At 36.0% G+C, this 10,441-nt stretch overlaps 1 protein-coding gene across 2 annotated transcripts; it reads right to left on the reverse strand.

Annotated features, from left to right (window-relative positions):
• On the reverse strand, positions 1 to 7,468 carry LOC100368566 (uncharacterized). Of its 2 annotated transcripts, XM_085496951.1 has the most exons (5): positions 7,349 to 7,468; positions 4,603 to 4,759; positions 2,880 to 2,909; positions 1,555 to 1,846; positions 1 to 307 (listed from the first exon to the last, which is right to left on the reverse strand). In XM_085496951.1, exons 2-5 carry the CDS (start codon positions 4,736 to 4,738, stop codon positions 151 to 153), a joined length of 615 nt encoding a protein of 204 aa, XP_085353077.1. In that variant the 5' UTR covers positions 4,739 to 4,759; positions 7,349 to 7,468; the 3' UTR covers positions 1 to 150. The 2 variants fall into 2 exon arrangements, with proteins under 2 accessions (XP_085353077.1, XP_085353078.1); XM_085496952.1 differs by lacking the exon at positions 2,880 to 2,909.
• Between the last annotated feature and the right edge of the window lie 2,973 nt (positions 7,469 to 10,441).

Consider the following 10,441-nt stretch of genomic DNA (forward strand, 5'->3'; position numbering starts at 1 on the left):
TTTTATTATATTTTTAGCTTTTTGAAGAAACTGATCAATGGACCAAACATGAAATAATCTTTTCTACCCCCTGGACTTTCTTTCAGCAACTGGTACTGGCCACTTCAACTACGGTAAGATAGGCTCTGCGGTCCTTTTTATTAAAGGACTTCAAGCTGATTCACAATCCCGTGCAAAGTGACCAGGTTCTCCACACTTGTAGCATTTGCCACCACCACCTCCGCCGCCGCCGCCGCCACCACCACCACCTCCGCTGTAATTATCTTCATTCGGGCAGTTACGAGCAATATGGCCAGACATGTTGCACCTGCAATTGACAAATATACCAAATCAGTGAAGGTACATTTTGTGAAAACAGCAATAACGATAAATCACTAGTTCATTCACTTCTGAATTTGGTGAAGCATACACACCAGACAGACAATGACAGTAGTAAAGAAAAACAAGCAGCCTATCGGCTGAGATAGCTCCGCTGTTAGCAATGCACATTTCAATTAAAGAACTGAAGACATCATTAGAAAATGAACAATATGAATAGTACCAAAGCAATCTGACTTACAGTTTTTAACAAGAAGTCGAAAATATCACTTTTTACCAAAAATTACAAAAATATTCACCAAAATAAATTAATTAGAGAATTGAAGATATCATCACAAAATGAACAAATCTGAGAGAGTTCCACATGTAGTACCTATATATGTAATATCAAAGCAATCGGACTTACAGTTTTCAACAAGAAGTCGAAAATATCACTTTTTACCAAAAATGGCAAAAATATTCACCAAAATTAGAGAACTGAAGATATCATCACAAAATGAACAAATCTGAGAAAGGTCTGCATGTAGTATCTGTATATGTAATATCAAAGCAATTGAACTATTGATTTTTAACAAGAAGTGGAAAATATCACTTTTTACCAAAAATGACAAAAATATTCACCAAAATTAGAGAATTGAAGATATGATCATGAAATAAACAAATTTGAGAGTGGTCCACATGTAGTACCTGTATATGTAATATCAAAGCAATCGGACTTACAGTTTTCAACAAGAAGTCGAAAATATCACTTTTTACCAAAAATGGCAAAAATATTCACCAAAATTAGAGAACTGAAGATATCATCACAAAATGAACAAATCTGAGAAAGGTCTGCATGTAGTATCTGTATATGTAATATCAAAGCAATTGAACTATTGATTTTTAACAAGAAGTGGAAAATATCACTTTTTACCAAAAATGACAAAAATATTCACCAAAATTAGAGAATTGAAGATATGATCATGAAATGAACAAATCTGAGAGAGGTCTACCCAAGGTACATATACATCAAGTATCAAAGCATTCAGGCTTGTAGTTTTCAAGAAGAAGTCGAAAAAGTAAAACATTGACACGGACGACGACGACTGACAATCACTCATATGATAAGCTCCGCTCGACAAAGTCGACAGCGGAGCTAAAAATTAACCACTCATCGAGGAGCAGAATATAGTTTCACTTCAATATGCACATATTAGGAGAGTAGCGAACATGTGTGCAATAAAATTCAGAAAGTACCTGTAGCAATTGCCTTGGCTACCACCATCTCTTCCACCCCAAGTGTTGCCACCACTTTCAGAGCAATCTCTGGCTATATGGCCAGGTTTTCCACACTTGTAGCAGGTACGATCGTCACCTCCACTTCTACCACCTCCGCCACCGCCGCCGCCACCTTGGGGACATTCTCGGGAGAAGTGGCCAGTTTCTCCACAGGTGTAGCAGGTTCTTCCTCCACCGCCACCACCGTCTTGACGTGGCTCCTGACAGTCACGAGCTAAATGGCCACTTTTACCACAGTTGTAACAACCATCTGATAAAATACAAGAAACCGGTTTAAGTCCGCTGTACTGTGAAACTAGTCTGTATTACTCAGCGTAGTTGCTAGTTATATACATTTTACTACTGCCATGCGACATGTTAAAATTGCAGCTACTTTTCCAGACAGGCATCTGACTACAGTGCACAGCAAATATAAATAAAAATCAATTAATGCTTCATCCAATATGTCTAAACCTACCATTAAAGGTAATCACTGTCAATAAGGAGAATGGTTTTGATGAAGCTGATAATTTGGATGTACAAGTACACACATTTTACTGTAAAACTGGAAATTATTGGCATTTCAGTTAAAAAAAAAAATTTCAAAATAGAACCATGACAGATCTTGATAAAAAAGTGACCCACAATCTCTTAACACATTTTGCTTGCAATATAGTCTCATTGTACCGTTTTTACAGTGGAGTCTTAACACAACTCTATTTGTCTGACAAATGACTTGGAAAGATTGCTTTGTAAAAATACGTACGAGAACAAATTTCCAGTTCCACAGTAGTTATTAAATACAGTTCAGTAATTTTAACAATCGTGGCAAGGATCAGAGTTGTTTCCACACGAGATTAGGCAGAAAGGAAACTAATCGCATGTGAGATTTACATGTTATATAATGAAGACGTGCAAGCCAAATTGCCTATGCATTGCAGAAAACTGCAGCACAAAATGTGTCCACTGCTTATACTTGCACATGTTTCTGATGTAAGCCAGACTACAATTTTAGTACTGTTGTGATGAAAACATAGGTCAACTACATTCTTACTACGAACACACATTCACAGGCAATTCAAATTTTCCTAACAAAATATAGCAAGAAACAAGACAAAGGACAAAGTATCATGCCATGATGGTTAGTGATTTAAACTGAACGACAATGAAAATACATGTAATGTGGAGTATATATTAATATTCTAAGGACAACACTGCACACAAGCCGAAACTCGAAAAAAAACATTGTAAAAAGGAAACTTGCTGGGAGGGGAGAAAAAAGCAAACAAAACTGCAAACCTTACCTGGACGACCCCGGCCCCGTCCACCGCCACCTAAACAACAAAGCCAAAATGCCCAAATGTCACACTGCATGATACACAGCATAGGCAGTCATCACCGGGCAAGACATGCCCTCAGAAATAACAATACCAGACTATATTATCAGGCAGAGGTGGAAGGGTTCATTTCTAAACAGTGAAAAAAATACTCAAATTCATTCAGTATTCGTTGTGCATCAACTTCTTTCGTTGGGACAGCAGAATTAGCTAAACTATTTCAATGTGTGCAATGCCGTGATGTTGTGAAATGTGCACACATCTAATGTGACTACTTGTGACCAACATGAACACTAACACAAACTGTTCAACACATCTTTCACTCCTACACTACACACTATGATAGTGGCATAGTTAACAGCACAGTCAAACAAAAAATGATTTTGTTTTGGTCAAGCATGCAAGCTCAAAAATGGCTGTCAAGGACTTTCCAGTTTTCCAAAATGACTACCGTTTTGATCCATTAGAAGTACACAAGTTTCTGTAAATGACAGGCAAGTCTGCGATCAAGTAATACCAACTTCAATGGTAAAGCATACAACAAATTTTTTTTTTTATTTAGATGCTTACTTGGGTATATAGCACTCACATTTTGCTTGAAAATTAAAAGCCCAGAAACGAATCTTTTCTTCAAGACCTCAAGTAGTGCATTTATGAAAAAGAACATGTATCCTAAATGCATTGGTGCATTAGTCATTTGCAGATCTATCCCTGAATGCTCATAGTTTACAGCAATATTGACTTGTGACTAAATGAGATTTTAAACTCTGTTATGATTTTTTCCTTTTATTTTTGTTAGATTGATTGCAAATTGCATGATGGGGAAATAATTCAATCCCAGCTTCTCAGTGGAAATAATGCAAATGACCAAGAAATGCATTTGGCACGACTTAAAGGGCCATTGTCCGCAACTGAGGAAATGATTTGAAATGGTATTGCTGCATGTTAACATGCAATAAGGTACTAACATTTACTATGTGAAATCACAGTGCAGTTTATGCTAGAAAACTGACACTACGGTAAAGACATCTGCGATACACCTTGTGTAACATTGAATGGTTGGGCAACATACACATTATTGGTAATGGTCAATATCCTTTCATTCATGCAACACTAATGAAGATGTATTACTGGTTGTAAGTCCCAACTTGTTTCCACTTTTCGTATGAAATGTCACCATATCCAAGAGACTTGGATGATTAACAGGTGATAAACAAGAACTAAGTTTGAGGCAGTGTTTGACTGGTCCAATGAATTAGATATCTAAACAAACTCCATCATTTTGATTTTTTTCATTATTAACAGGGGGGGGGGGGGGGCACATGACTGACTCGTGCAGTGTTTCAATACCAATCATGCAATACAACAAAATCTATGCATGAGCATGTTATTTCAACATTATTAGAAACTAAAAGATTGATTTTGTTTTCTTTTAACACAGTAATTTTTAAAATGATTTTTTTCATTTGTAGTTCTTCAACCGACAGGAATGTGTTGGAAAACTGAATGCAAAACTAGAAATGCAACACTTGTTAGTCTTAGTGAAAAACACTATGGCCTGGTAATTTGGCAGTGTATTTCCTGTTGATCAAAGTTTACTTAGTGGTTTAATTCATTTATTAAGTTGCAGCTAGTGGCCCTTTAATCACTATTTACAATGTACAAGTCAACTGCACCGGGCAACTCTCACCTCTTCCACCACCGCGTCCACCACCTCGTCCTCTACTACCACCACCTCCGCCGCCGCCGCCAGATCTGCAGTCACGCGAAATATGGCCCTGACGTCCACAATTATAACACTCTATATCTCTCCTACCATCACTCATCTCTCCTCCTCCTGTCTCCGCCTGAAAAGATGCACGTACTTACAATTTAAGCATAAAATAATTTTAATCCCTTAGGCAAGTTGCAAATTGCAAGTCCGTGCCAGCATTCCCACATGCATTAAGCATGGTAGTTATAACATGATTCGACCTACATTGATCAATAGTTTATATGTAATTTCATGTTTAACAAATAACCTTAGGTTTTATTTGTTTAAACTTTGTGAACAAGTTTTGGAAAACATTGAAGTACTTTCATTTGAATAAGGCACAATGACTGCTGTAGTCCAATGAGTCAAATTATGTAGTTCCATGGTCAAACTACTATACTGTAAAATGACTAATTTTCACTGGGTTTAAATTTCACTGATTTACCATTTCAGGCATATTCAGTGGGTTTTAAATTCACGATTTCGTCATTTAGATAATGTGTTCTATGCTAAATTTTACATATTCACTGTGTTTTAATTTAGCGCATTTTTCAGTCAGCGAAATAAGCTAAATTAAAACCCAGTGAATAATTAACCCCTTTACAGTATTTTGTTTCTGCTTATTTTTTTTGGCAGCCAGAAATTATGAGCTCTTTGAAGGCGTCAACTAAATTTTAAGTCACTTCTACCAGTGCAATTGTCCCTGCTACATTTTTAAAGTTATCCTCACTGGCAAAATCAATTCAATTCAGTTCACAGTAATTAGCATAGTTATGACTTTAATGGATGAAACAGGTGAAAACACTGCCATTACCAGGGAGATTGTTGAAAAGTCAATTTAAACAGAAGCTTAATCTGATTTTACCACAATATGTTGCACCTTATTTCTAGTCATGAATTTAATTACTTCACTATGGACTAAAATTTACTAAAACTCCAGTATTTGAAAAAAAAATATTTGAATTTTAAACCGCTCCATGAAAAACTTGAGTTTAGTTCGAGTTTTAATAATCAGTTAATCATTAATTCAGTTTTGGTTCTCAAGTTTTAATTAACTGACCATAGACATACTGGTTTAGTTAAACATGTAAATGAAAACTTAACTGAATAAGCATTTATTATACTGTGGAATACTTTATTTTCACTGGAATTAATTTTTGCTGAAAAGGCTTTTGGGCGTTTTGCTTAGAATTTATTTTCACTGATTTTTGACGAGTTTAATGTGAAATAAAGGGAAAAAGTGTATTTGCTGGATTTCATTTTCACGGAACCATCCCTTCAGCGAAAATAAATTCTAAGCGAAAATGCAGTATTCTACAATATCCAAATTAGAAACAGGACAGGTGGAAACAAACTCATTTTAAACGTTACTGGCAGGTGAACAAATTTGTTTTTTCCCCACAGAGCAATAAAATAATAAAAAGTATCACTAAAGTGTAAAATGTGCTAAAGAGTGAATCACCTGCAATTTGAGGGGGGAACAAAAATTGCTCTCTACTCTACTTCACAGATTGGATGGGGTGTTTTCGACTGGAACACTTAGTGCTGCTTCAGTCATGTCAAGGCATGCACAAATGGCCGCAAAGCAAGCTGAAATTGTTTGACAATAAGTAGGACGCCAACAAATTAACACATGTTTTAGCCTGACCAGGTCGAGTACCTGAGAGAATGATGTACATTTTCACTTCACTTTTTTGTCTGTACTAATCAAATTGCAGGAATGTCATAGTCATAGCTATAAAATAGTAACCATTCGCGGACATTATTGATATGTGTGATAAGGTGCTGGCAATTTCTGCCCAATCATCTTGTTGAAATTTGTAGTACTGATCTTGCTGACAAAACATACTATTCTGTCAGGCATTATGGGGGTCTGATGCTGTTCGACCGGCGAGGGCGCGACTCACGCCTGCATGTCAGGCCACACGTGTTTTGGATTAGAAGCCGACTACGACCTAATAAGATTTTGTGAATTGATTAGTGTGGGGGGGGGGGGGGCTAATATGAAACTATGGAGTATTTCATGGCGATCACGTGGAGAACTACATAAACGTAAATTGTTGGAAATGTTTTTAGACTGGCATATTTTTCTATCCATTTGTTCACCGCTTTGGTCTTGTCGACTAGTGCACGAATGACCGCCATGTGAGCTAAAACACAGTTGACAATAAGCTCAATTGACGCATGGTTTGCGTGAAAACTGATCAGGAGCATTTTTTCGACTTTGAATAAGAATTTCATGAATTATTGAACATCGGTGTTTTGGGGGTTAGTATGAAACCCTGAAAGTATAAAATGTTGAAAACATGGCGAATCGATCACGAAAAAAAGGCGGGATATGAAAATCAACGCATAAAGAATATCCATGTTATAGTTTTAACTTGTCAGAACTGGGCAATTTAAAACAATGTTTGGTGTTTGCAATTTTATAAACTGAAAAATCACTTTGCTGTGAATATGCTATGAAGATGGAACGGGCTGTGTAGTTCGTTGACAACCAATTCAAAATTTTCACAAAAAATCAAATGCGCATTTCGCTATTTTCCAGACACCCAACATGATGAAAACGAAGAGCATGCAAATTAAAACACTTTCCAGTTCCTTACAATCACCGTAGTAAACTTAAAATGGTCCAGTGGCACCACAAACTCCTTAGTTAATAAAATATATGACAATTTCTTACCTTTGCTGGAGATTTCCCAATCAAATAAGAGTCGAAATGAAGATTTCGAGAGAAATGCAACAATTTTCCCAATCTTTTACACGTGGTATGCACACGGCACCAAAATTTGTAACTGGTATGCAAATATTCGACGCTAAGGACGTCGGTAGTATAACGCCCTCGTTCGTCAATCATGTGTTTTAATATGGGAAGGACAGCTAAATGGCGATCATAATTTTATGAAAAAAAATTGCAGTCAGCAAAATTCCATTTTACAATTGTGCTGGTCGGCACAATTTTTCTCATTTGATTTGATAAGAGAAGATAATCCTTTTCGCAATTCGTGAGAAAAATATTCTCTTGAAACAGGTAGAGCTTAACCATTTTAATTGGAGGGATCATAGTCAGTGAGAGGGTCTATCGGAGGGATGAATTCTGAAACTTGTCGCATCGTGCGGACGCGCCGAACTATTTGTTATACGCGTATAAATCAAACATGTTTTCATTCAAGAACACATTAATTTGATCATTTTTAGTGAATGATTAATATTTGGTCAGAATCAAACTCTTATATTTTGATATAATCAATCATAGTTCCGTACTGTGATGGCTAATGAATATAGTCGTATACAATACATTATCCCATTATGTATATTAAATGAAAACCATTTTCAAACGAAGCATTCCTTTTTTGTAAATACTAGCATGGAGGTAAAACATCTGGAGCTCTATGGTAATAGGAAGCATCAAAGCCTGTTGTCATTGGGGACAGTCCATTTTATAGGAGGGGTAGATAAAAAAATATCTGTATTTTTTTAATAATATTTGGATCGATGTGAGTTTTTAAAGTTAGGTATCATGTCATTCGCATTGTTTCGTTTGGTCTTATCAGTGCTATAGAGGAATATATTGTCGTTGACAAGTTGTAGACAAGTTTCAAGTCGTGTCAACTTGAAAATAAAAGCTTAATGGTGGTCTTTCATCATGTGTGAATTTGTCAAAGTTACTTTGCAAGACAATAATCAGAGACTTCGTGGGCGATAATGACTTTTCCGAACTCCGGACCAAATCTCCATAATTAAAGCGTCACTTTCATCGCATCGTATTGTGTCCGATTAGAGTTCAAGGCGGGGGTATACAACAATGTAACAATACATTGTTTATTTACACAAAGGTCGAATGCTGTTGTGTTGCTTCAATTTAAAAATGCTCAAACATTATTTGTGTTTACGTTTGCTGATTTCCACAGTAACTGATTACGAGTTTCCGAACCACTGACATCTCCGTAAATTTAACAAACTCATTACAGATGAGAATCACATGCATGTTCACCAGACAAATAACAACATCCCTTGCATCATGATTGCAATTTGCCCATTATGTTCGTAGTATGCAGCAAGCGTCTAGATTACGTCTATGTAGATATTAACAACTGAACCAGTTCAGTGTGAACTATTGCATCTTTTTTTATTTGGACCCAAAAAAAATCGACACCGAGGACATTTTTTTTTTGCTAAAAAATTGACGTCTTCGCCAAGAAAATGCTTATTTTGTTTCTAAAATGACTGACAATTATGGGAGGGGTCCAAACATGACGCAGATTGGCTATCGGGCCGAAAAATTGGGGGTCAAAACCGCGGTGAATATCCGTATACTTCTACTATGTGGGAGTAACACATAGTCACATATACCCGCAGTAAAATACACCCTTGTTTCAGCATGCCATACAGCACATAAAACTAAATTCTTACTTTTCATGGTCATGTAGAACTTTGTCTGATTTTTGTTTTGTTTTGCATCAAAATGTAGTGTTACCATCCCATATTTATAACAAAATGTAGAATTGGTACCCTCCTCAATTTTTCGACAAAATAGAGTATGTAGAACTTTCTTTAATTCTACTGGGATGCCCAAATTCCTATATACTTCTGGGATCGACGAATAACAGCAATGATGCAGACGAGACAAGAGCGTGATAGCGAAATTATTATCAGAACAGACTTCGTATTTATAATATTTACCGTTTTGTAAAGAAAAATAAATAAATACATGAACACGGATGTACATGGAGTTACTAATACAATATTTCATGATATACACTTTTTAGTGCATCATTATGACACAAATCGTTTTGCAGGTGTTATTTATCCATTCACCGTGCGGGGGGTATATATCATGTGTGTGCGACATTTACATATTGACAGTAGTACATGTACATGTTATTGAAGACAAAATGATTTACACATAAGAAGTCCGAACCATACACAAGTTTATACATTGACAAATAAAATAAAATTAGAAAAAAAGTAGGATTATTTATATTTTGAAAAGAAATACGGGACGGACCTTTTTAATTCACTTCGTCCACGAAACTGTTTTTATAACACGTGTGTATATCCAATTTAATATATTTTCCGCAACGTCGTGTACATTTTCAGGATTTTTTCAAATTCGCAATTTTGAACCCAGACTTTTGTCGAACCATTTTGGGTTCCTATTTAAATGAAACCATATGATGGAATTGCCTACTATACGGATAGTAAAAGAACAACAATAATTTGCCAAATAGTGCGATGAAACACACTTTGGCATGTCGACAGCAATCTTTAAAATAAATGATGTTGTTCAACACGAATGTCATTAAATCAACTATCTTCATTATCATTACGTTTCGTTTGCGACTTAGTCACAAACCTTCAAATATCTGTCAAAAAACAACAAAACAAAAACAAAACTACACGTCATGGAACAGGTCTTCTATTCAACACTGAAATGCAATAATTATGGTATTTACCAAAACTGGAAACAATTTATTAGGATTCAACGATTTGGGATGATAAGTGGCGTACTAGTAGTTGGATATAAAAGGTACGATGTGAAAATGAGGCCCGAAAACTATACACTATTTTTTTTACAAATGTTTATCAAATTAAAGTTTAACAAGGTTAACTGTCACCGCCATGTTGTTCTAAATAACAAAACAGTAACATTGTCAGCTAAGTTGCTGACTGGTTTGCTATGTGCGTCTTGGGATCATTACGTGGTTAGAAAAAGTTGGGTCAAACGATGGACGTACTCTCTAGTGCGTCAAACCAAACCAAGCTCCAGAGGAGA

Source organism: Saccoglossus kowalevskii, chromosome 3 (assembly GCF_978046115.1).
Source record: "Saccoglossus kowalevskii chromosome 3, keSacKowa6.1, whole genome shotgun sequence".
NCBI classification, from domain to species: domain Eukaryota; kingdom Metazoa; phylum Hemichordata; class Enteropneusta; family Harrimaniidae; genus Saccoglossus; species Saccoglossus kowalevskii.

Excerpts from the sequence above, each read along its gene's own strand:
- LOC100368566 (XM_085496951.1), bottom strand. The coding sequence starts at position 4,738 with ATGAGTGATGGTAGGAGAGATATAGAGTGTTATAATTGTGGACGTCAG. Across the intron at positions 1,847-2,879 it reads ACGGGGCCGGGGTCGTCCAG|ATGGTTGTTACAACTGTGGT; the intron begins GTAAGGTTTGCA and ends GTATTTTATCAG. Across the intron at positions 308-1,554 it reads AGCCAAGGCAATTGCTACAG|GTGCAACATGTCTGGCCATA; the intron begins GTACTTTCTGAA and ends TGTCAATTGCAG.